The following is a 27,401-nucleotide window of genomic DNA, read 5'->3' as shown; positions in this document are numbered from 1 at the left end:
GCCTCGTCTTCACATCTGGCGCTACCAATGTGAGCAACCATCAGTAATTCCCTGATTCAGATCTCACCTCAACATCTTTGAGTATTCCACAGTATGGGAAAGATAAAATATTGCTGTTGTGTGCATCATGACAAATATATTTTATTGCAGAATAAAATTTTATTTATATGTGTTATTTTATCACACAGAAACTGGACTTGTTTGCAAATAACACTAACCCAAGGTTTGTTTAAGCCAAGGCTTGTTCAACAAACCACAGGTTAATACAAGTTAGCCCCCAGACAATCAAAGAAGGATTGGCTTCTTTCTTCCAAAGTAGGTCCCCTGCCCCCAGCCGTTCATTAAGTTTGGTGAGCATTTATAGTTTGAGCATTTGTGATGGGGTACAAGCAAACCATGGTTAAGGAAGGGTGCCATTTTTTAATGTAATTCCATGCTATAGTTGAAAGAAATCAAGGTTCATAAGTCAACATCAAACCATAGTTTCAGATTGTGGTTTGTTGACAGTAAACAACCCATATTGGGCCTCTGGGCAGGGTTCACATGTAATGCTAACTCATGGTTTGACAAACCATAGTTTAATAAATCAGCATTTAGCATTGTGTGAGAACCAAACTGTAGTTTCATATTCAATCTCAAAATACTTCTGACACCTGCCATACCTATTTCTGTAGCCTGAAGAATGACATCTGGATATAAGCAGGTAGAAGGTTATCTAAATAAAATGCTCAAATCAAAATCCTCTGCACTTGAACTTTGGTTCTGCACTGACAACCATGAGTAAACAGGTTTTTTAAAAAAATGTAAACAAATTGGATTAAACTTCCCTATTAGTCACAGAAAACACATTAGCATTAACACTGAAATGATGAATGGCATATCCAATGGAAACATTGCATTAAACCGAGGGATCCAGGCTGTGGGAGAAAAAAGTGAAATGCTCTTAAAATAATTTTGCTTGCTAATTAATATCCACAGTTCCAAACAACATTCTGGCATTGTAGAAAGACTGTTCAGTGCATGTCAGTGTTAAACATCTAATAACTCACCAGCTACTTAATTGACAGAATCTTTTCTAAAACTGGGCAACACACTTTGTAGCAGTGACCAGCAGGCATAAGTATGTGCTCATTTTTATTCATGTTCTTCCTGTTTGGCACCTCCACATATCTTGACGACACATTCTATTTTCTTGTAGAGCTTCAGGTACAGTTTATACAGCGATAGACGTTGCCACAGGGCAGGAGGTATGTGCAATGTTGGTGTCTGTTTCTTCTCTGCTTTTAAAATTCTGCCCAGTTTTCTCATACCACTTGTAATACACTTGTACACACTTTTGGGTTATTGCCTGCCTCTGATGCAGAACTGCATCACTTGTAAGTAAGAATGGGGGAGAAATTGGGTTCAGATCACAAACTTACCTAATTCACACTTTCTGAAACAGTATATGAACTGAAGTGTAGGCACCCTTTGAAATATTCACAGTCTGAATTTTGTAATGCTGAGCAATGTGAACTACAGGCAAGCAATGTGTACAAAAATGCATATATTAGTGGAAAATAACGTACATAAATGTGTTGTGTTAGGAAAAACTGCTTCCCAAAACCTGTGTATGGGGGGAAATGCAGCGGAGGTGGTATGGCTCTGAATACCACTTTTTGGGATCATGAGTATGGAGACCACAGCTGTTCTTGGGTCCTACCTGCAGGCATCCCATAGGCACCTGGTTGGCATCTGGTTAGCAACTGTGAAAACACGATGCTGGATGAGTTGGGCCTTTATCCTGATCCAGCTGGGACTTATCACCTGTTCTTAAGCTTGATGGATCTTAGTACTGATTATGGTGGCTGTGGCAGAAGACATAATGGATCTGGCAACCTCTGTGATGGCACACAGTCTGTTGGTTGTGACTATATGTATTTGCAGCAGTCGATGTGACTTGCCCTCAGTGCTCATTTGCTGTAGAAGCAGGTGCTAAAATCCAGCTGCTAAGCCTGTCATAGTTAATACAATACCCTCCTATCTTTTTAGGTGCTGGGTGGTTTCATAATGGAGATTCTATACATATTAGTTCCAGTGATGCTAATTATTCTTAACACTTGGACAGACTCTTTGATTTCCAAAGTTTGCTATAAATATTAATTAAAGAAGGATCGCGGTTAAATATCTGAGATTTGTATTTAGGTAACACGGAGGTTAGTTGACCTCAAGAGTTAAAGCTAAGGGAGGGGGAATCAAACTGAAGGTCAAAGGCCTAACCTTAAGCTATGCAATTATGAGTTGCTTGTGTCACGCTCGGTACCATTCTGCATGTCGACCGAAGTGTGACCCATACAAAGCACTGAATAGGGAGGCCTCTGAACTTCTTTGAGTTTGACTAATGTTGAGCTGTCAGCTTAATGTTTGCACCTTTTTTTCACAATTATGGTGAAGCCCAGTAGAAAGATCGGGGTTTTCAAGCTTGGAAAGAAAGAGAGGTTAAGGGGCAATCAAGATTCATTAAACTCATGCAAGTTTGGCTGTTGATATCAGCAAGATATACATTGCATTGACAATTATCAGTGCTGGAACACTAGATAAAGTTGAGCAAGATACCTCCAGATATATAGTGGACTCTCAATTGCCAGTGATTTCAAAAAGAGATGGAACCCCCAGGAGTGCAGCTGAGACACTGTTTTACCCAGCATTTCATGGATAGCATTGGGTGTGTTTGCTTTTTAAAAATTCCCTTTTTGACCCTATTGATTGTGACCACAATCAAATATTCACACCATACAGCAGAAAATTCTTCTCCACCTCCTGTACATTTTATCCATTGGGCTTTTATCCAAGGGCTTCATCCCTCCTATGGAAAGAGTCTTCCTCCCAGGGCAGGTCTCCTTCTGTCAGAGCAACCCATTTACTGTGCATACTGGTTTCTGAAGCAAAGTGTGTTAGCACTCAACATAGCTGTTTCCTACGAATGTTGTTGTCATCATAGAACTGATGCAACTTAGATATATTCAACAACATTTACTGTGCACTATTTATAATGAATTCTTGGTAGTGGGAAGCTTAAGTTTTAGATCCAGATAAGTTCACAGCTGAGGCGTGTGTGAATCCCTCCTCGTACTCACAGATTATCTCCATGCAAACTGTCCCCATACTTTTCTCCTCAGCTGAGCTTTAATACCAGCTTGGCTAAGAGAAAAAAAAACTTGGCACAGAATGTACAGGGAGGTCAGTGGTGGGCGCAGAGTGCGCTTGGCTCCCCTCACTCACATAACCTAAATATAGAGCACACACACACACACACACACACACACACCGTCCTCTGGGTTGTGACTTGAGGCAGGCCTAGAATTAAACCAGGTGTGGGAAAGCTTTGCCCATCCAGATGTTGCTGAACTACAACTCCTGTCAGCTCCAGCAAGCTTAGCCAATGGCCAGGGAGGGTGGGAGCTGCATTTTGGCAACATCTGGAGGGCCACAGGTTCCCCACAACTTCTTTAAACCAATAAGTCTGAGAGATGGTAATAGTGACCCATGAAATCCCTGATTTGATTCTCACCTTTACCATGAGCTTCCTAAGTAACTTTAGATTCCCCCACCATTTGCAGCAAGGCCAGCTAACCTTACAGGGTTGTTGCAAGAACTGCAACTAAATTATGCATGTCAGGCACTTTGGAGACCAGGAAGTGCTATGCAAATGCTAAGTATTATAGTTATTACCTAATTTGCCCTCTTAATTAACTTGGTGCTGTTCTCAGCGGTTACCTATCTAGTTGCCTCCAGTCTATTGCACTTATTTTGTGCATGGTTTTTTTATTGTTTGTTTTCTGAAGGGGAGGGTTCACTTAAAAAACAGAAATTAAGTTTCATGAAAATGTCATTTCAGGTGGCTATAAAGCAAATGAATCTCCAGCAGCAACCCAAAAAGGAATTAATAATCAATGAGATCCTGGTCATGAGGGAAAATAAGAATTCCAACATAGTTAACTACTTAGATAGGTAAGTACCTTCAAGTGACCGTCTGATAATGGTTGCCAGGAAGCTTTGGATAAAAATGTGATCAGTGGTGGAGGCTGCACTACTAGGGCAAGTGGGCCATTGACCCATCAAGTTCGGTCTGTCCTCAGCCAGCCCCAACCTATTGCTTTGCTTACAACCAGTCTAGGAGGTCACACTGGCTCTGCCTGTCATTGGCTCTTGGTCTACCTACTGTTTGTGCTCCCTGTCCTCTTCCCTATCGGTTCCAATGAGCACCAGCCCCCACTGGTTTTGAAGGTTTGCTGTAAGACACCTTGGGCACAGTTCCTTGTGGAAAGACAGCAAATGAGTAAATCAATCACTGGTGACCAAAGTATACTTGCTAGCTTCTTGGGTGTAACTGTTCATTTGTGGGAGCTGTTAGGCCACAAGTACCTCATTAGAAGCAGGTGCCAGCCTGAGCCTTTGCTGAACAGCTGCAAAGTGGAGAGGGAAGGCAGATTTCCAGGTGCTATTCTGCTGCAGTTTGGCCAGTATGCATCCAGAACCCCAGGGGAGAGGTGGGGACCATAAGAAAAATAAGTTAATAGCATGGGGAGGGTGAAGCATTCCCTCCTGTCTGGTACCCATCAATGCCTTCTGTTTCTTTGGTTTATTGGTGTAATGTTGTTTGTGGAGCACAGCATTCAGACCACATTGAACTGATATTTTTTTCCATATTCATCTACTAATGACTTCTTGAATTTGATGTCTCAGTTACCTTGTTGGTGATGAACTTTGGGTGGTAATGGAGTACTTGGCTGGTGGCTCTTTGACTGACGTTGTTACAGAAACCTGCATGGATGAAGGGCAGATAGCTGCTGTCTGTAGAGAGGTAAGTAATTTCATTCTGTGACAGCATGGTGGTCTTCAACCAACAGTTATGCTTATACAATCGCCTGTTTTGGATGCACATATCTTGGCTCATGAAGCTGAAATATATACTATCCAGTGCTTTTTGTGTGTGACAAAGTGTCACCAGTATGGAGTACCATTGCCTCTGGTTTTTTTGCTGCCCATCACAACCATTTTGTGCTTGGACCTATGGCACTTTTATCAAGATTTGAGTACCGACACTTCATTTATTTGTTTGTTACCAAAACAAAAAGCACTGGGGCTATCCTTATGCCTATGTGCATTGTCCCTCCCCTCTTCCATTCCCAAGGCACTGTGGTTAATTCCAGAAATCTTTAGCCATATCTTTCCATTACATCTGAGCCAGGAAACCATGGTTACAAGGTTTGGAACAAGTGAGAACTTTACATTTCCTTCAAACCACGGTTTAATGTCCTTGACTTGCTCTGAACCTTCTTAACCCTACTGTTGTGTGCAACCTTTGCTCTTCTCAGATTAAGCCTATTAAAACGAGTGGCTATAAGTTATTCATGTTCATGGTCCTACTCTTGAGCTGAGCAAATGTTGGACCAACAACCCTTTGTTTCCAGGTTTGACTATAGCTTAACTGAAGTCTTCTTACTGCAGCATACCAAGAGGAGAGAGGCAGTGGAGCGTGAAGGCACAAATACCAGGCATTTCCCAATCTTTTAAACTGAGATATTTACATACAAACCAGGCTGTTGCCACCTTTTGGCATGAGTATATCTGCTAGATAATGGTAGGAGGAGCTAGCCAGTTATACCCAAAGTAGCATTGCTCTAGGGTACTGTGGGGAGTTTAAAACCATGGTTTGTAATTTCCTGATGACCGAGGTGGAACAGAGCAGATGCCACTGCCAAAGTATATGCCCACAGTTGTTGGATACTTCCTGTGGGAAGGGAGAACGATTTGGCCATTGAAGAGTGGATCTCTATTCAGCGAAGGAAGTGGTGGCAGTGCTGGGAAGTGGGCTAAATGTACCAAGGTATGGTCTGAAGCTTCAAGAGGCCACCTGCTTGCTGAAGCTAAGCAGGTATGGGTCTTGACACCTGGGTGGGTGACCACCTGGAAGCCACATATATGCTACCTTGGAATGAAATAATGTGTGAGTGCCCGTGTAGCAAGTTGCTCTTTTCGTAGCATACTCTGTCATCTTACCATTCCTATAGAAATGAAAACAAAAAATGATTCGGCAATATACTTCACCTCCTCCATTTCCTAATAAGTCAGACCATAATCCTTGACTTGCACCATGCTCTTTTAAAAGTATCTTATTTATTATTTTCTAAATATCAGTGCCTGCAAGCTCTGGATTTCTTGCATTCAAACCAAGTGATCCATAGAGACATCAAGAGTGACAACATTCTTCTTGGGATGGATGGATCTGTCAAACTCAGTAGGTATTCTCTGTAAGGCTTTTGCCACTGTAGTTATTGTGGTGTGGTATTGTGGTGTGTTATCAGGGTAAAGTGGTGGTATATATCTCTCCCCTCCAATAAAAAAATAGTGCAAAAACAGGTGAGAAATGGTGCCAGTTTTGGTATCAAAGGGAGTTTCAGTTATGCTTAACTCCCCCTCTCTACATAATTATCCATGTATAACCACTTAGGTAGGTGATCATGTACTCAGTGACATGCACATTCCATCCTATGTATTTTTTGAAAATTAAAAAAGCAGCTAGAATTGCATGTACGTTTTAAGCACCTAGGATATGCAGTTCAGAATGCTTAATGTTGCATTTTCTCTTAAAATGTGCACTTTCGCATGCAGTTCCCAATAAAGTACACCACATCACAAAAATTTGGAGAGCATGTGAACCCATTGATAGCTACATTTTTGATACACAAGGCTGGGAACTGACAAATTAGGTTGCTTTGCTTTAAATGCACGTCTGATGGTTTTCTCCTCCATCCCTAACTGTCAGCACAGATATTTGACTGGCGCTTCTCTCATTGTGTTAGGGAGAAACTTCTCTCAAACATTCTAAGAGTCAGGGAGTTCTTCCTACCCCACTTATGTTGAGAAATATGTGTACGTGTGTGTATGTGTATGTGTATGGTGCTCCCAGTAACACTTTTTGCCTCTCAGTTTTTTTCTTCCTTTTCATAATTTTCAAATAATCTGTATTCTATGCTGCTGCTCTCTGAATCCTTATGAATTTGGATTTTGGTTTTTCTTTTTTGTTTTTGGCTCCCCCAAAATGGCCGCAGGCGGAAAAGCACTTAAGACTTATCTCAGTACATAACAGGGCAGAATCCTATTCAGAGTAGACCCACTGAAATTAATGTGCATGACTAAGTTAGGTTCATTCATTTCAATGACTCTACTTCAAGTAGGACTAAAACCCTATGTGTCTTGGATATGCTTAAGAATACAAGAAGATGGATCAGATTGTGGGGAAAAGGATGCTGGAGAAGAGGCTCCAAAGTGATATTTCCCATGTTGTGATGGTGACACTTTGCTAATTTGTACCCAGGTTATAATGCAATCTCCTGTAGTCACCCGAGATTGTAGTATCAGCAGTGGTACACAGCTATTACTTACCCATTTACTTTCCTAGTTTTATGTGGAGATGCATGCTGCATGATGAAGCATTTTTAAGGTCCCATCCATTTGAGTGGGGGAAATGCTTACCACTGCTTACCTATTCCATTGATATCAGTTTGAGTTCCATGTGTGAAAATGGGGGCACAGCTCAGTGGCAAAGCACATGCAAAAGGTCTCAGGTTCACTCCTCAGCTTCTCCAGGAAGGACTGGAGCAACTCCAGATCTCCTCCAACCACTACTGTGGGCCAATTTGAAAGGTGGGTGGGGCTGCCAAGTGGTCAATCACAGTGCTTTCAAACGGTGTAAGGTAAGCAAAGGAAGAAGGGTTTGCAGCAACCGCTGATCATAGAATCATAGAATTGTTGGGGGGGACTCTGGGGATCATTGAGCCCAACTCCCTGCAATGCAGGGATATGCAGCTGTCTCGTACGGCAATCGAACCTGCAACTTTGGCATTGTCAACACCATGCTCTAACCAACTGAGCTATCTAGGGGGACATGGTCCAAGGAGGAAGCCTGCCAAGCCTCATTTGACTTATGAGCTGGAGATTCTCATCTGCTGGTTTCGCTTGTTGAAATGGCACCTTGCTATCCTTGCTTGATTTTTGCTGCGTTTCTCCTTTATCCTTCTTTTTCCAGTATGGATGTTGTCTTTGTTTGACAATTATCATATCGTTTTCCTCTCTGTTCTCCAGTCTGTCAGTGTTCTTCAGCCTCTCTTCCTCTTTATGCCAACTTCCCCACTTGCTCTTTCGTCTGCTTCTTCTGCTGGTTTCATACCGTTTCTGTAAACCATCGTCTTTGCTTTTCCTTTGCTGCAGCTGACTTCGGCTTCTGTGCTCAGATCACTCCCGAGCAGAGTAAACGGAGCACAATGGTGGGAACCCCCTACTGGATGGCTCCTGAAGTGGTGACAAGAAAGGCATATGGGCCCAAAGTGGACATCTGGTCTTTAGGGATCATGGCCATAGAAATGGTGGAAGGAGAACCTCCATATCTCAATGAAAATCCTCTCAGGGTAAGATCAAAACTCCAGTATGCTTTTTGTTTTTTTAAAAAACCATCCTAAATTGTAGACTGCATTGGGACTCACATTAGCGTCACAGGCTGATTGCACACTGGAGGCATCCAAGGTCCCAGGTGGATGGCAACAAAGACAGGGAGCTATCTCAGTTGTATCGCCTCAATTGTAGATTGTTCTCAGGGAGGTTGGCAGCCTAATTCCATTCCATTTCTGGTTTTGGAAAGTTATTCTTTGGTTCCTTCAATTCCATTTTGCATGGTGGTTTTTTATTGTTGTTGAAATAATGCACAAAACCTCTGCACTTGAACTACAAAATTTCAATGCACTTTTTACATAAAATACACATTTCCCTATGCATTCGTCCACAAATACACATTTTTAAATTCCGTTTTATGTAAAATGCTAATTTGTGTGTGTGTGCATGTGCATTTTTTGTGTACTGAGACTGCATTCCAAAATCTGTAGAACTGTGTAATCATGCTTACACAGTAGCGCTCAGATCCACATTCAAGAATGGAAAGTTTTCTATTGCCCATATCTTTTTATTCATTGCATTTTCTTTTTGCAAAAGAAAAATGTTTCAAGTTTATTGAAAGATGGGATAAAAATCCTCAAATAAATACCTAAAGGAAGGAACAAGAAAAGCAGCCTCAAATAAATCAATGCAACTTACCGTTTTACCCTTTAGGCCTTGTATTTGATAGCTACAAATGGGACTCCAGAACTCCAGAATCCCGAGAGACTCTCTGCTGTTTTCCGAGACTTTCTGAACCGCTGCCTGGAGATGGATGTTGACAGGCGAGGGTCTGCGAAAGAGCTCTTGCAGGTAATGTGTTATGGGATGGAGAGAGCATTAAAGGGCACATTCTGTTTTCTTTTCTGTCCCCTACAGAAATGTCAAAATAGTTGGATTGTATGTGGGTTCCCACATCAGCTCTGTATTCACTGTGAAGGTGTTGTGCTGACTTGGAGGTACAGGGCCTTCCTGCATGATTTCTGCTCCTCCCACATGCCACACCCACGTTTCATGCATTATGAGAGCAGTGTGGAGATACTACCAAAATTATGGGATTTGTTCCTGCAAGATGTAGTGTGACAGTCACCAACTTGGATGGCTTTAAAGAAGGATTCAGTAAATTCAAGGGACATCAGGCTATCCATGGCTACCAACCACAATGGCTATGTTTTACCTCCACTGTCAGAGCCAGTATGCCTCAGTCTGAATACCAGTTGCCGGGAACCACAAGTGGAGAGAGTGCTGCTGCACTCAGGTTTTACTACTGGGCTTTGCATTGGCATCTGCCTGGTCACCATGAGAGCAGGATGTTAAACTAAATGGGCCTTTGGCCTGATCCAGCTCTTATGTTCTTAAGCAGTTGCCATGCCCTTGGGGAGGGGAGTGTAAGGTTTTAGGTTCTAGATGACACTGAGTGCTGGTTCACACATATCGTTTGGTTATTCTACACTCGTTTACTGGATCCTAGTTTGCAGGAGCCCCTTGCTCTCCATATCCTGTTGCTCCCCTATATTTGACAGGGTGAAAGAGCATAAAATACAGTTTTATCAGTGGCAATCACCCACACTATCTGGGCATAAACATCTGGGTGTTATGTGTATTCACCCTATTCAGAAATTACACTCATGCATGAACATCTAGTGGCTTTGGAAGTGGTTGTGGTTGGCATCTGTCTGTCTTGAGAGACAGTGGAGTGTGCCTCCAGGGGTGAATTCAAACCAGATAGTGACCTCTCCAGGACGCAAGCCTGGACAGTGTATATGGAGTTCCTGGGTTGCCCAAATAACAAGACCCCTTCTCGGTGTATTAGCTGGGCAGAGTGGCAAAATACTGTCATCTCTCCATTACAGATGTGGAAGTATATTAGCTTCAATATCTTAAACATGGTAGCTGGTTCTGTTGCATGCACTGGGTGATATGAAAGCTCTGCTTACGGTGTTAGATTTCTAGTGCCTCACTCACACATGCATTGAAGTGCCAGTTATCGCTTGTGTAGATGATGCCTGGTAGGATGGATTTTTTCCAGACAAGTGCAGACCACTGAAGTCCACAAGTGGTTGCAGGATAAAGTGCAACAGGAAGTATCACTTACATGAAAAACGAACACAGTGCCATCAGGATTCTAGCCAAAACTGACCAACTCAGAAACAAAAGGGAAGGGCTGTATCTCAATGATTAGAGCACCTGCATTGCATGCAGAAGGTCCCTGATTCAATCCCGGACATCTCCTGGTGGAGACTGCCTGCCTAAAACCCTGGAGAGCTGCTGCCAGGCAGAATAGACAATACTGAGCTTGATGGACCAATGCTCTGACCCAGGAACACAGGAAGTTGGTTTATACTAAGTGCCAGTATTCTGGGTGTGGATAATGTTTTAATTTTTTTTAATATGTGTGTGTGTGTATAATGAAATGGTTTTATATATGCTTTTATTGCCTATGCTTTTTACTGCTAAATCGCTTTGAGATATTTCATAGGAAGCAATACATAAACAGAAAGAAATAATTAAGTTTGCAGAAAAAAAAGAAAAACTTTTAGAAAAAACCCAAAGGGGACCACCCCCAACCACAACAACCATTCCAAACAGCCCAGTGGGGACTGAGCATGCTCAGTAATGATGGAATGTGGTGACTGTTGGAAAAGAAAATAGCATGGCAGAGGAGCAGAATGTCCTGCTTTCAGGGATTTGCTGACTAGAAACCTGAACAGGAGCACTCCTCCTAGGAGAGAGGATGCACTGCAACATTTTGCTTGTCTAGCCAGCCATCTGTCTGTCCGCCTGTCAGATAAATAACAGTTTTCTTCTTCCTTTCAGCACCCGTTTTTAAAACTGGCCAAACCGCTCTCCAGCCTGACTCCCTTGATCATCGCAGCCAAGGAGGCCATAAAGAACAGCAGTCGCTAGAGCGCTGAGCCGCGTGTGCCCAATTCCTCTATGGCAGGACTGGACAAATACTAAGTAGAGCCTCAGACTCTTCTGCCGGAGGATGGGCAGGCAGAAACCGACACTCTCACAGTCCACAGGGGCAGGGAGGGAGGCAGCAGCCTTCTGCCCCTTCCCCTGGAAAAGAAACCTATCACGTATCTTTTTCCCACTCTACAATTCCCCAATTTATTTCTGAATGGGAGCCTGATTGAGAGGGGCAGGACTGGAAGCCTCTGTGCTCTTTTGGCCGTTTCCAGAGCACCGATGGCACAGCCCAACCAGCACTCAACCAGGCAGAAGTGATAGGCCCAAACATCCTGCCCTCCCCGTTTTTGATTTTTGTTTTTTGTTTTTGTGGGGCAAGGGGGGCTGAATTTGTGGCCTCTTTCACCCTGGTTGTTGGGAGAGACCCAAACTGTTTGCAAACCACTGGTCTGTTTGCTTGTCATGAGATGAGGAGGATCATGAAGGAGCTTGCTTTATTTAACCAAAAGAAAAAGAAAGAATCATAGAACCATAGAAATATAAGGGGCCCTGAGGGTCAAGAAAGAAAGAAAGAAAAATTAATACTAAATCAAGAAGCAGGTCAGTCTCAGCATCCTCTCTGAGAGTTTATGCTTCGAAATACAGAATACAGATAGCGATTGCATTCCTGGACAGCCTGGTGAGGGTGTCATGAATATTGGTGCTTTTGTGTTGGTGAGTTTTCCCTTCCCAAAGCAAAACAGACAAATAGAATCATATAAACCACATTTATGTAACACTGCTGTTGTGAGTATGTGGCAGTGGGACCATTCCTGCCTGGTGTCCATTCGCTTCTCCATAATGCTGAGCAGCTCCTCTCCGAAGGACTGAAACAGAAGGCCACCTTTCTGCTTCTTATTCCATAGCTGCTCCATAGATTGGTGGAACTGGACTCGCTGTCCCCAGTTTAAGATAACACCCCAGTGCTAACCACACACACAAATTGGGAGAAATTCCCTTTGATTTCAGGACAGCAACAAGGCAGGCCATCACCTCCATCCATGATGGTGCTGCCTTGAAGGACAGAATCTCATACAATGTTAGTGTAATTGAATCTAGGAGGAAGATGGGGAATCTGTGGGCCTCCAGATGTTGTCGGACTACAACTTCCACCATCCATGACCAGCAGTCATGTTCATCACAATGGACATGAGGCTGCTGATAGCAAGTGTGGTGTAGTGGATAAGAGCGGAAGACTCGTAATCTGGTGAACCAGGTTCAATTCCCCGCTCCTCCACATGCAGCTGCTGGGTGACCTTGGGCCAGTCACACTTCTTTGAAGTCTCTCAGCCCCACTCACCTCACAGAGTGTTTGTTGTGGGGGAGGAAGGGAAAGGAGAATGTTAGCCGCTTTGAGACTCCTTCAGGTAGTGATAAAGCGGGATATCAAATCCAAACTCTTTTCCCTCTTCTCTTCTTTTGATGGGAGTGGGAGCTCAACTGCAGGTTCTCTGTCTCTAGTCTAAGGGAAATCCATGATGCTGTTAATGGAATTTGTCATTTCCCCTAGAAAACTGAAAGCCACCAGACTGCATATCTACCAATCCCATTGAATAGGCTTTGGAAAGGGGCTAATAATAATGAAGAATTCCACAAGACTGTTGTGTCTACTGTAAGGTTCGGCCTTCTTGAACATTACTGCCCATGCAGAATGGGAAATGTGACTGAAAATAAGTAGTTAAGAGAACAGGAACTGCAGCAGTATACAGCTTGGTGGGAAGATTTCTTTCTTCTCTCTTCCCACAAGCCTGTCGTGATCTGTGACCTGAATTGCAGAAGATTGAATCTTGAACATCTAGACTCCCTGCAGTCTAGCTTTGACTGTGAATATTTGTTAAATCAGCATATTAGCTTTTGTTTAAACAATTAGTTTTTCTGTTTCCTCCAACCTGAGTTGGGCAGATCTAGTTATCTTTTCTCAAAAAGAAAGAAAGAAAGAAAGAAAGGTTCGTTTGGAATCCTTATTTCTAGAGTTGCCAGATATTTTACTGCCTTTCCTCCCCACCCCTGCATTTCTGAGAGCAGCTCAATCTGCTGAAATTAGCAATGGATAATCATACTTGTCTCTGTGCTCTGAGAAGCTTCACCTCCTGATTCCTGTGCATCAAGCTGCTCTTAAAAGTACAGGAATTGCCCAGGCTGTGGATAGTCTTACTTGTTGCCAGAAGTGACTTGCTGGGAGGGGGGAGTGTGAAGCTGCTTTTCTAGCCTACTGGCAAGTGGGTCACTGTTGTTTTCCAGGAGAGGGAAGAGTGAGGCGGTGGAGAAGTCAGCATGGTTCAAGCACATTGGTGGAGCCAATGCTGACCTCCCCACCATCTCTCCCTCCTAGTGAGCAACAGTGACCCACCTGCTGGGAAGTTAGCAAGAGTGGCTGTGCAGCGAGCTACTTCCACTTGTTCCTTATTTTAAGAACAGTGCTGTGGGCAGTGCTAAGCCTGCTGTTGCTGGGAGTGTGTACAGACGGGAGATTGCTTGCAGTCCAGGGAAGAAGATAAAAGGAGGAGGAAGAGGGCAATAGGTTTAAATTTTTGATGCTTATGCTTTTCAGAGGCTGGGACAGTCATCATCTCTTGGAAGTGCCCCATTTGACATGCTGTATCCATCTTTGGGTGCATTTCATCCCATCTCAGCCATTCTCCATTCTAGTTCAGTGCCGCTCTCTGTGTTGTAACTGTTCTTAATGTTGCCCATTGGTGGCAGCAACAGTGGCTGCCACCTTCTGTCTTTGTTTCATGGGGACTGTGCTGAAGAAGTGCTGCATTTTTTATGATAACTCTCTTTCTGCTGATGCTAAGATGTTGCTCTATTGGGGATCGGGGTCCCTCTGGAAAACAATGTGGCAACTTTCTAGATTTTAATTTTATTTTAAATCTGCCTAGATATCTAGATATATTTTTTATTTTACTTGACTGTAGAAAGATGCATTGCTGCTTAAGGACACTCTGTAATTTGGGAAATGGGCCAAAGTGTCAATCACCCACTATTTTACTAATCTATCCAATAAAAACTGTTTTGCCAGCAAATTAGCACTGAGGTCTGATAACCTCATGAGCTCCGGTCTTTGTCAGGCTCCATCCCTCATCTTCAAGATTCCTCCCTGGTGGTGACATTACTCTCTAGATCAGGCTCTGCCAAACTGGTATCCTCCAGAACGTTAAAGGTTCGATATTCTCTGGCCTCCAGCACTAGGGCTGTTGCGATAGCTTAAGGGCAAGAATAATGGTTGCACAATATGAAACGAGCACAACATTTGTGCTAGTCGAAGCTTCTTGTGCAAAAGGTGGGATCAGGGCTACAGGAATATGTTGTGCAATCAGCCACAAGAACCATACTGGCTTCCTGCACCATCTCTATCACAACAGCCATTCCACTAGGGCAACCAGTGCACCACCAAGGGACTTTAACACAGCACTACATTGAATTCCCACCTGTGACTTCATCTCCTACCCACCCTAGCCTGTATAGTTCTGTTGGCTGAGGGATAGCGTGGATGGTAGTAGGAAGTATCAGGTTGATGAAGATTGGTCTAGATTATTCCCTGGTTCCTACCCACAACCTTCCAGAACCTTCCTTTGCCCCTGACCTGCCAGGTTCAACTGGGTCCATTGCCAGAGCCTCCAACAAAAGGGCAGCGTTACTTTTGAAATACCAAATCCATTGTTGATCCAGGAAGGGAAAGTTCAGTTCCCACAATCTGTAACCTATAGAGGACATTATAGTGGTCTGTAACTACTATAGAGGTCACACCACTGTGAGGGTTTAGAAGATACCATGCATTGTGGATGAAAAGGTGTGTGTGTGTGTGTGTGTGTGTGTGTGTGTGTGTATGCATCCACAAGCAAACTCTCCATGCTCATATTTGTGTACCAACATCTAAATCCTCCTAATATGAAATATTTTGATACCACTGGATTTAGAGCAGGAGTGGGGGGAGGGACTGGATCCTTATCTCCCCCACACCCCATGGGCCAAGTCTGACAGGTGGGTGGGGTCAACCCCTGCCAATCATCTGACATCACAACACCAGGCGGCTTGTTTTTCCATAGTGCTGTGCTGATCAGTTGTTTGACAATGCCTGTAAATCCCCTTTGAGCCCTGCCACCTCTTAAGCTAGCCCATACCTGACAAATAAGATATCTGGTGTAGGGCAGGTGAGCATCACCTGGACAAAACAGGGAGACTTTCTTGGCCTAATTTGGCCTGCAGGCCTTAGTACCAGGTTCCTGCCTTTCTCTTCTTTGCAGCTGGCCATGTGCTACGGCACCTGCAGACAAAGTGGGCCGGCTGCATCATGCAGCTGATGCTGGAAGTGCACAGTGCAGAACTGTGTGCTTACCATGCAATCTTTTCTGTGTCCATTAAGTGACACTATCCCATTGCCCCTCCACTATCCCATTGCCCCAAGCACACTATCCCATTGCCCCTCCTGAATAAAAATTCACCTCCCAGCCTCTGAACATGGAATGAGTGGTGGTGGTTGCCATCTGGTCTTCTTCATGCAGCAAAATGTCATGGGCCAGTGTTTAAGAAGCTAATATTGGGTCACACTTAGTGTTGAGTCACACTCAGTGTTAAGAAGAAAAGGAGAGTTCCTGCTGGATCAAGCCAGTGGTCCATCTCATCCAGTGTCCTGTTCCCACAATGGCCAACCAGGTGCCTGTGGGATACCTATAAGCACAGAAGCACTCCTCCTTTGGTTTCCAGGGAAGCATTACAGCTTCCAACCTTCGAGGCATAACATAGCCATCACATTGGGGCACACTGAATATTGATAGATTCAGTACAAGCAAAGAGGATGTACTTGACACAGCTCACACTTAAAACTACAGAATGTGCTTATTATATAATAACAAATTTAAGGGGTCTTAGTTAAATTCACACTAGAAATGAGTACAAGCCATGATGGCTGTGACCCAGTTTCACTGTTGCGGGAGGGCAGTGTACCAGTTGCTAAGAATCATAGGTGGGGAGAATACTGGAACACTTGGGTCCTGCTCGTGGGCTTCCCATAGACATATGGCTGGCCCCAGTGAGAATGGGGTCTGATACAGTAGGCCTCTTTTTATGTTCTCATGTGGTGACCTGGCCACCTAGAGTTCCCACAAAGGCCTACAAGCAATGATAGATCAATTCCCCCAACCTCCGGGTTTGATTTGGAATGGGGTCATTGCAAATAAATTAGGCCCTATTTGACTTGGGCCTATATTAAGTTCCATTTCAATATAAGGTCTCATTGTGTCCCATGTTAGCCATAGATCCTTGCAGGTAGGGCACTCCCGTGAGCTTTTGCAGTAACATTGCAACAAACCATTGAAAAAATAGTTCCCATTGATCTTGATTACTCCTACTAGGATGTCAGAATCCACACAAAATGTAGATCCCATAAATTTTTCCATCTGAGACAATGCCAAGGCAATACTGAGGGTTGTTGTCCTCAATATTTCCGCCACTTTGTAAGTTTGGAAGGGGAAGGGAAGTGCCGAAATTACATCAGGAAGGAATGGCACTAGGCCAAACCTTTCATTAAAAGGTAAAGGTAAAGGGACTCCTGAATGTTAGGTCCAGTCGCGGACTCTGGGGTTGCAGCGCTCATCTCGCTTTATTGGCCGAGGGAGCCGGCGTACAGCTTCCGGGTCATGTGGCCAGCATGACTAAGCTGCTTCTGGCGAACCAGAGCAGCACACGGAAACACCATTTACCTTTCCGCTGGAGTGGTACCTATTTATCTAGTTGCACTTTGACGTGCTTTCGAACTGCTAGGTTGGCAGGAGCAGGGACCGAGCAACGGGAGCTCACACCGTCGCGGGGATTTGAACCGCCGACCTTCTGATTGGCAAGACCTAGGCTCTGTGGTTTAACCCACAGCACCACCTGTGTCCCTTAAACCTATCATTAGGCCAAGCCTAAATGTCCAAATGTGTCTGGCTTAGCTCATAGTGGGCTCAGGCTTTCCAAACCAGGAGATTTGGAAGATGGCAGCTCATTTAAAATTGACATCAGTTGCATGTTCAGTGACATGGCACAGTTCAGGCTTCCTTAACATCCAGTAATTCAAGCTTCAGGAGTAATATGACATACACACCCCTTTTTCCAAAGTGCATTTCACCCCTTCTTATCCATATTGAAAAGAAAATGCTTTGCATACATTTGCATATGTTTCATTTTCCCGTCCATTTATTTTACATTCTCCTTCATGCACCTAAATGTGGATGATAACAAAACTGTCCAATCAAACAATATTACCTGCACATGCAAAATAGCATTAGCACAGACTTTGCAGATGTAGGTCTGTTTCAATTCATAGGCCTAAAATTTCATTTTACTTTTTAAGAGATATTCATTTGGCTACCCCAACTGTCCAGATCAAGCTCTCTTCTTTCCCTAATCCAGCAGGCTGCATTCAGAACAGGCATGGCTACAAGTATGTAGTCCCATTTTAAAAAACAAAAGAAAAATACACTGGGATCCAGCTGTTCCTGGGGGGGAAAAGGCACAAGTTCATTCATTGACTCCTCATCATGCATTCCGTGATCCTAGCACTCCACAGCACTCCAAACCCTGCATTGGGTTGGCCCTAAGTGATACATCACAATTCTTGTTAGCATCTATTTTAAAAAATTAAGTCCTGTGGACACAAGCCACAGGGAAGGGTCATGGATGAGTAGTAGAGCATCTGCTATACCCACAGAAGGTCCCAGGTTCAATCCTTGACATTTCCCATGTTGAGCTGGGGAAGACTATTGCTTGAAGCCCTGGAGAGCTGCTTCCAGTCATTGCTGAGGTAGCTGGACCAATGGCCTGACTCTGCATAAGGCAGTTTCTTGTGTACCTGTGAAATGTACTTCTGAAAGCCCCGCATAAGCAAATGTGATCTGTTCAATATCCCTTTTGCAAAGGAAGTTGCCTAGGAGACCTTTAGGGTGGATTGTGCCCTTAGACTTTAGCCCCTCCTCATAGGGAACCGTGGTCTGACCTCCACATAAATTCCCTTTGTCACAGCATGCGGCACTGAACCTTTGAGTGATTTATTCATTTACATAAGGTGGCTGTGGTGTCTTCATTTTTTTTGCTATCAATTTTCTACCATTTTCTAATGGCGACAACATAGCCGTGTGCAGGTGACACACGTAGACTCTGGACTTCAAAAATTATGATTATTATCTGATTAATTTAAAATATTTTCAGGTCACTTTTTCTGGACTGATGTCCATCCAAAACTGCTTAACGTCAAAACAAAAGGTGAAAAGCAGTGCATAGTATAAAACAGTACACAGCTTTAAAACTTTGAATGCTACAAATCAACACTTAAACCATAAAGAATTGGGGCGGGGGAAAGTAATCAAATCAGACCATCACCCAGCTGACAAACATCAGGCCTGGAAGACCTGCTGAAACAGATAAGACTCCATAGCCTTTAAAAAAACAAAAAACCACTCACAGCATAGAGGTTTGGTCTCAGTCCAGTGGGAGGGTGTTCCACAGATGTGGGAATGATAGAGAAGGACTTCTCCCTTGTCACCTTAAAGTACCATCCTCTCCCATCCCACCTCACCCCCATCGTTCAGATGATAGCATGTATTACTCAAAATATGGTAGGCCAGCACCACTGTGTTTGGGGCCCTCTAGTTCATTGGGACCACGAGATATCCTTCTTGTATGGCATTAATTCCAGAGGATCAGCAGGTGTGAATAAAAACCAGGGATGGTATTCAGCTAAGTTTCACATGACTCAATTAATTTCAGTGGGTTTATTCTAAGTAAACTTTGGGTAACTATCACCTCAGGTCAGTCTCTTAGCCACCATCTCTCAGGGTGATTAAAGCATACCTTAGAGGAAGCTCATTCTATATGGGCAAAGCTGTCCTCACTTGTAAATCCTGAGGAAATTTCAATCCTAACTTGATAACACAGAGCCTGTGAAAACTCTGTCATGATGGCTGGACTACACAAACAGCAAGTTTGTGGACTGTGCAGCTATAGTTTGCTGATGGTGGTCTGCATCATGACTGAATATTCTCCCCTATAGTAAGGACTCTCTGCATCAGGGGTAATCGGGCACTCTAGCTCCGTGGTAGGGCATCTGCTTTGCATGCAGGTTCAATCCTCACCATCTCTAGGTAGGACCAGGAATGTTCCCTGCCTGAAACATTGGTGAGCCACTGCCAGTCGTAGAATGGACCAATAACCTGATTCAGTATAAGGCAATAAAACTGCTATAACATTTGCAAAGCTAAGCAGGATCCAGTATGGTTTCAAATTGGATGGGGGACTTGTGCATTCAGATTCTTTCATGACAGGGGGTTGGACCAGCTCTACAGTTCCATGGTTCTGATGCAGCTTCTGAAGCCTAGACTTTTACCTGAACTTGCTAGTTGTGATTCTGTCTGAGTGTGTTTTGTGTGTGTGAAAAGAGACAGACAGACAGACAGACAGACAGACAGACAGACAGACAGAGGAGTTCAAATTTCCCAAATGGCATAGTCAAGGAGCAGTTACACCACTTCAGCTGCTCTTTTGTGTAGGCCAAGCATGTAAGAAGCCATTCTGGAATGAGACACCACTACTCATTAGCTCTTATTACCTCAAACCATTACCCAACAACAAACACTTATGTGGCACTCAGACATAGCTAATATTGTACAATTGCTAATTAGCATCTCCCCCGTGATGATACAATATGGGGATGGGGAAATGGCACATTATCTATCCTTGACCTCAAGGGGTCCCGGTACAGGAAAATGCTAGCAGTATAATCAGGGAAACTCTGACAAACATAGAACAGATTGTTTAAGGCAAAAGGAGGGAAGTCTCTTTGTGACTTATTGAGTCGCCTACGTATGTCTGAGCAAAAGCCTGAGGGACCTCAACAGGCTCAAAGGAGTGGGTGGTAATGTCAGACTGTGGTTGTCTTATCATCCTGTTTGTGTTGGTCTGTTCTTGTAAATATGTACGTGTTTATTTTCCACCTTTGGCTACCGGTTGGCTGCTTCTCATTGTATACAGGTGATCTCAAGTGTTTGTTTGTCCTGTCTATAAAACTGGGTTTCTCCAAGACAAGTGCTTGAGCCTCTGCCCTAGTCATTTTCTTCTGTTTCCCTTCGGAGTACAACACATTCCAAATTCTGAAGAGATCAAATGATAGTTCTTATCCTTCCTTCTTGAATCTAGCCTACATTCTGCTGTGTGTGTGGTTGGGGGGCGGAGTGCGTTGTTCACAGAAAGACTGTTTTTTGCAACAACAACAACAACAAAAATCTGATGAATAACTTCTAAAGCCATTGAACTATTTTTGTTATTTGCTGGGTATTCTCAATAAATTTGCACAGTTGCCCCAATGCAGCAAGGGAGATTTGCAGAGGGTAGAAAGCTACTGGACTGCATTCCCAGCCAATGTAGCTGCACGTTTCCAGCTGTGTTGAGATCTTCATCTGGGTCCCATATAACTAGCTAAATGCAACTGGGGATCCATCCCCAATGTGGCTGGGGATCCACACACCGGTCTGGGCCACTACTTATTGTATGGAACTAGTATTTGTGCTCAACTAGTGCTGGAATCAGTTGAGGGCAAGTTGCTTACTAAAAGGAGCAGAACTCCTCTCTTGCAGTACCACATTCTTAGGAGATTGGATCAGGGATATTCATATTCCATTCAAGAGGTGTGAGAAAAGATTGTGCTTGACAGCCAATGTATGCTTAATAAGAATCCAACCTGGTATTTTGCTCAAGTTTCCAATCTCCAGCTTGACATTTTCAGAGGTCTTGAAGCCAAAATCTTCTTATTGCTCCTGATGAATGACATGAAGGACCACCTTTAATTTATTAAGAACTGGGCTGTGGTGTTGATGTAAGAGAGGGGGGCGGGTACATTTCAATCTGGAAGTTGAATCTCTAGCCACAAAGGATTTGGGAAGAGCTAGTCAGAGAAAGCAAAACCAGGCTGGCTGGGCAATAATGGTCTGGCCTGGTGCAGTGCAACTTTCTATACTCCTTAAATCCAATTAAACTTAATCATTGTCTGTGACATTTCCTACTGTTCAGCAATCCTTTGCATGGTGGAGAATCTGACATCAAAGAAAACATGGACTGCATAAAACTCATTGGTACCCAGTCACTGTGATTTCACAGAAAATTACTCTTGCAACTTCTAGAGGACTGTTTTCTTTGCACTTGCCTTTTTGTAAAGGGGGAAATATCCTACACTACTGGATGACTAAATTTGCTTGTTGGTGGTGTCTCTTTGTGCTAGATGCAACTGCCTCTGCTTCTTCAGCAATGTCCACATTTAGAGCTTCTGATGTTCTGTGTTAAGTCTTATTCAAGGCCTACCTGGCCAAGCGCAATAAGGCAATGGAAATCAGCAGAGAAAGAGAATGGACTTTCAAGCATTGTAAACTGGCTTTTTTCAAAGCAGATAAATTAAAGGGGAACATTCCACCCACAGCCATGCTCAAGGCAGCTCTTTGCCTCTTATGGGTTTTTAATTTCCCAAGATTTGTGAGCATGAACATTGAAGGATGCCGCAAAGGGCAATGGTCTGCATCCAGCTCTCTCTGTCCACTGGTGCAAGGGATCTTGTTCTGGCAGATGGATGAGTTTTAATGTTGCACAACACAGCAGCTGCGAAAACTCGTTGGCCAACAGATTGTGCAATCCATAGTGCCACGAAGTTATCAGCAACTTTCTTATGCATTCTGCTGTGCAACAATGCTCCACAGACTCAAAACATTTCGCCGGCAGAACAAGTATACCGCTTAGTGACTTTAGCTCAGCACAACACTGTATGCCACCCAATGTCTTCAACTTCTTGTTTGTTTTTGCATTTGGGGAAAGAATAAATTATTTTAAGTTAATTCAAATCATCTAGGTAATATGATGTCAGGGTCTTTTGTTAGCAAGGTATGTGAGTGAGGAGACGCTCCTCTTACGTTCCCTGAGTAGCTCTCAGGTCTTCATCACCTTAAGGAAACAGCCAGTGGACCAGTTTCAAAGATGGTTGTGTGAAGAACAAACTCTTCACCTTTATTGCCTTTCCTAAGCTGATTTGCTTCTGCCCTTTGGCCTCTCTTCTTTCCTCCCCCAGTCCTCAGTGGCTGCTAACATCAAGTTTTAACACAATGGTCAAGCTTACTCTTTTCTTTCTCTTTGGACTGTCTGCTTTAAAAGTTGCACCTTTGAGCTGTGGCTTGGTATCACTGCCATCTTTCAAGTGCACAAGAATTCTGCGGTAGACCATCATTTGTAGTTTCTGAGAATCCCTGAGCTGAGATCTCTCCAAAGCAAATGATCCTGGCATTGTATAGAAAGCCGGAGGAGAATTATACTGGCCTGATCTTTTAAAATGAAAACATGACTTATATGACAGAATACAGTATTTGCTGCTTGGTTTGCCTGAATTTATTATAGTTAGAGGCAAACCATTGGTGCTGTGATTGAGCAAGCTTAGCAGTGATTTTACCAGGTGGCAGCATAAAGCATGGAAGTGACTGTTAGGAAGGCCTAATTCTTCAAAGTCGTGCTACATTCCAAGATACAGTAGTTGAATACCAAGCAAATGGGCCAAAGCAGAATATTGTAGGTCATGTTGACACCATACATTTAAAGCACACATAAAGCACATGGCTTCACCCAAAGAATCCTGGGAACTGTAGTTTACCCCTCACAGAGCTACAGTCCCAATTACCCTTAACAAGTGCAGATCCCAGGATTCTTTGGGGGGTAAGTCATGCTTTAAATGTATGGTGTAGATGTGACCATAGTTTATATATGGGACATTTGCTTGAGGAGTTCAGGGTCAAGTTTAATTGTCTATGCTACATGTTTAAGCCAAGTTTAATATTTGCATCTTAATTCAACAAAGAACGCTGGGAAAATCTGAGGGAGTCTGGAACTTCTCTCAAATGAATAATTTTCAATGTCCACACCAAATGTGAATTCCAAGCATCCATGGGGGAAGCAATGGCAGTTATGTATTGGTGTAAGACTGGTTTATGCTTGTGGTATAGATATATTTTAGGTCTCAGGGGCAGGGCTGGCCACCTCTTTCTTGCACACACTGTTTGAGGCCAAAACAGGAATCTGAGTCATCACTTCTACCAACACTGTGAAAATCAATGGTGGCTTTGACCATTAAGTGATGAAAAGTGAAATCAAAAGGACACATTTGTGGAATAATAAGGGTTGATTTTATCTGTAGAGAATGGAATGGATACTTTGGTGAAATGAGACTAGAAATGATGGCAAACAGTGACCACCATATATGTTGCAAATCCCATATCTGGGAGCTGGAGTAGATTACTATTCTGATGGTAGGTAAGCAACTAAAATATCTGATAGTGGCTTCAGGGGCAAGAAAGAGGATTATTTCAGAAGGGGAAATACTTCACAGGTCACTTGGGGTTCAAGACTCTGTAATTTGTGTGAGGTACCATTCAAGCACATTTGTGCTGTTGTGTGTGTGTGTGTGTGTGTGTGTGTGTGAGAGAGAGAGAGAGAGAGAGAGAGAGAGAGAGAGAGAGAGAGAGAATGAGAGAGCAGGCATGATTATTATGTGCCTATATTCTAAAATGGTGACTCCATGACTTTACAGTGCTGTTTCACATATCTGGGCTGTTTTTCCTGAGATAAAGCCCCATGGATGTAGAGGGGAAAATACGTAGGAAACTATAACTTGTGATGTGCAACAGGCACACTTGGCTATAAGTACATGTCTGGAAGCAAAACGACAGCCTGCAGATGGTCAGGAAACACACTTTCCCAATGTGCAAGGATTATTTCTGTGTGAGAAACCCATAATGTGTGAAGCACCTCTTCAGTCAGGCTCTAAGAGGGTAAATGAAAATGCTTTTGTGATGGTTCCCTTAGCTACTGTTTTTAGAATTTTACAGGGCGGCCATAATATGGGTAAAAGAAGTGGGGGGGGGGTCAGGGGATGGGGATTGTAGATTTCATTAAAGCCTCCCTCCCCCCCAAAATCAAGCACTTATGATTGTTTGTTTATCACCTAGACAAAGCATGCTAGAAATATGATGGTTCCGATCTAATAGAATATGAGTGGTAAGTCCAGGGCTAGGTATGTATAGCCTTAAAAAACAAACAAACAGCAGGGCTGAAATCCCACCAATCAGTGTTTGGTGTGGAATGGGGGATGAGCTATTGAATCCAGTGACAGCACATTTGATTGGTGGGACTTCAAAGTAACACAACATAACCTTGTCCGTTGGCTCAGGCTGAGGAGTTGTGCCTGTAGCACCAACCTGCTAAGTTCCTCCAACCATGGTGAAGTACCAGGTTGGAAGTCTGTTTCTGTATGTGAAAAATTCCTAGCTAGATCAGACTGATCTGTACTGTTGAGGTTGCAAAAAAGAAAAGAAAAGAAAATCTGTGCTGGGCAAATTGAGGTTAAAAAGAAAATTGCAAGCTTGACAGGATTGATCTTTTGTGTGTGTGTGTGCCACAAGTGTTGCCTATGGGGTTTATTTTCAGGGTTTCCAAAAGGGGAAAAAATTGAACAGAAAATAACCTACATTTCCACTGTTTAACATTTTGCTGTACATTCTTTTATTTTATTTTAAACATATTATTTCTTTAAAGGAAAAAAGAAAAATTGTGTAGTGAAATTCTTCTGTAACTTTGGATTAAGAGATACTTTTTTAAAAGAAAAGAATAAAGCATTCTTTCCTTTGTAAATGTGCTGATGGCATGGATTCAGCTTTCTGACATCAGCATCCATTTTTTAATAAAATGAAAATAAAGATTTCCCCCCTCGTTTCCAATATTTTAAGTTATTTTCAATTGTGGTTGAAGCAATAGAACATTGAAATTATGGATTGTGCATGACAGTGTCTTGAGTGTAAAAAATAAAATAAAAATAAAAATTGCAGTTTGAAACTTGGACCTAAAGTATTGCAAATAAAAAATTTAAATACCAATGGACTGTGTCCCCTCCGTATATGAGTCTGCTGCTGCATGTTAGAGAGGGGCGGGGAAGAGGGAGAATCAAGACTGGTTCCAGGTTTGAAGGTGCCACTGTGGCATATCGTTCAACATTTCATAAATGAACACACAGGTAAAGGGAGTGTATATTAGTCAGGGAGATGGACTAGAACTGTAGAGACCTGAGTTTGGACCCATCTTCGGCCATAAATTCATTGCATGACCTGGATCAATCTCTCTCAGCCTAACTAGCTCATAAGAGTGGCATTTTCACAGTTCAAAAGCACACTTTTACTAGCCAAAAGCACTTGAGTTAAGCATGAAGCAGCGCTGGTGAGAGGTGTGGCCTGAGAGGAGAGGGTGTGGCCTGGGAAAGAGTCCTGAAGATTTGCTAAAGGTAAAGGGACCCCTGACAGTTAAGTCCAGTCGCGAACGACTCTGGGGTTGTGGCGCTCATCTCGTTTTACAGGCCAAGGGAGCTGGCGTTTGTCCGCTCCGCAGACAGTTTTTCCAGGTCATGTGGCCAGCATGACTAAGCTGCTTCTGACTAAACCAGAGCAGCACACGGAAACACCATTTACCTTCCCGCCAGAGCAGTACCTATTAATCTACTTGCACTCTTTGGCGTGCTTTCAAACTGCTAGGTTGGCAGGAGCTGGGACCGAGCAACGGGAGCTCACCCCATCGACAGGGTCAAATGTCATGCATGGGCCTGAGATGTCCCCCCCCCTTCTTTAATGTAACATGTACAGTGGCCTGTATCAGGTTCACAAAGATTTCCAGCAAAGTGAATTGGTACCAAGTGGAACAGCTCAAACACTCTCATTTAATTGGTCTATAAGCATCCTGATTACTGTCTGAGATTCTTGTGGTGTAGTGGAGAGCCACTGTGGTGTAGCAGTTAGGGTTCTGAATTAGGACCTGAAAGACCAGAGTTCAAATCCCCACTTGGTCATGAAGTTCACTGGGTGACCTTGGGCCAGACACCATCTCAGCCTAACCTACCCCACAGGGTTGTTGTGAGGATAAACTGGAGAGGGGAACAGCCATGTGTGCTACATTGAGATCCTTGGAGGAAAGGTGAGTTATAAAAGCCAATGAAAAGATGTTGCAGATGCTGCCAAATTTTGGTAGACAATGGGAGTAGCTAGCTGTACACATATTTACGCTATTTTAGCTATAAAGGTATTCAGCATGTTCCTATTTTCCATATTTTTGCGAGGGGGAGCAGGAGTTCCATAACTCAGTGGCAGAACACATGCATTGCAGGTAAATGTTTACATGCTCGATCTCCATCATCTCTGCCAGGGCTGGAAAAATCATAGCCATGTCTGAAATCATAGCCCAGATAACTCTGGACTACAATTCCCATTAGCCCCATCCAACAGGGCCAATAGTTAAAGAGGATGGAAGTTGTAGTCCAACAACATATGAACTCCAGGTTCATAGAATCCTAGAACTGTAGAGTTGGAAGGGACCCTGCCTATTCCAACCCCCTGCAATACAGAATTTTCAGCTAAAGCATCCATGACTGTTGTCCATTCAAGCTCTGCTTAAACATCTCCAATGAAGGTGGTGGAGTCTCCTTCTTTGGAGGTCTTTAAGCAGAGGCTTGACAACCATATGTCAGGAGTGCTCTGATGGTGTTTCCTGCTTGGCAGGGGGTTGGACTCGATGGCCCTTGTGGTCTCTTCCAACTCTATGATTCTATGAAGGAGTGTCCAGCACCTTCTGAAGGAGTCCGTTCCCCTGTTGAACAGCTTTTCCCGTCAAAATGTTCTTCCTGGCTGGTGGAGTTAATACTGAACTAGATGGACCTGTGGTCTGAGTTGGTGCCATGTGTCTTCCTATCCTACTCCTATGACTACTAGAACAGTATGTGTGTAAGAAAATGGTGCATGACTAGCCAGTCATGGTGCCAGTAATGCCTAAAACACACCCCTGACACCCTAACCTATACATTTATGATTTCTTTTTGTTGCTCTTCGTTGGTTTTGATGCTTCATGGGAGAGAAACTGCTATGGCAGAGAAACAGGAAATCAAA

The 27,401-nt window shown here is 43.4% G+C and overlaps 1 protein-coding gene and 1 long non-coding RNA gene across 9 annotated transcripts in view; both read left to right on the top strand.

The window, feature by feature from the left end:
- PAK3 (p21 (RAC1) activated kinase 3) overlaps window positions 1-14,450 on the top strand; it is an 81,013-nt gene extending 66,563 nt beyond the window's left edge. For all 8 annotated transcript variants that reach the window (XM_081897419.1, XM_081897420.1, XM_081897417.1 and 5 more), the window contains 7 exons: window positions 1,199-1,247; window positions 3,878-3,990; window positions 4,726-4,843; window positions 6,181-6,280; window positions 8,254-8,450; window positions 9,145-9,282; window positions 11,287-14,450. In XM_081897419.1, coding sequence (XP_081753545.1) covers window positions 1,199-1,247; window positions 3,878-3,990; window positions 4,726-4,843; window positions 6,181-6,280; window positions 8,254-8,450; window positions 9,145-9,282; window positions 11,287-11,376 — 805 coding nt within the window. In that variant the 3' untranslated portion in view covers window positions 11,377-14,450. The remainder of the gene's footprint in view (window positions 1-1,198; window positions 1,248-3,877; window positions 3,991-4,725; window positions 4,844-6,180; window positions 6,281-8,253; window positions 8,451-9,144; window positions 9,283-11,286) is intronic.
- Window positions 14,451-17,919: 3,469 nt separating this feature from the next.
- Window positions 17,920-24,917, top strand: LOC309362061. Its single transcript, XR_014164755.1, has 2 exons — window positions 17,920-19,827; window positions 19,858-24,917. It is a non-coding gene; the product is annotated as an uncharacterized lncRNA (long non-coding RNA).
- Window positions 24,918-27,401: the final 2,484 nt, after the last annotated feature.

Source organism: Podarcis melisellensis, assembly GCF_964234715.1.
Source record: "Podarcis melisellensis genome assembly, chromosome: Z".
Taxonomy (NCBI): Eukaryota; Metazoa; Chordata; class Lepidosauria; order Squamata; family Lacertidae; genus Podarcis; species Podarcis melisellensis.
This window is presented reverse-complemented; position numbering and strand designations above follow the sequence as displayed.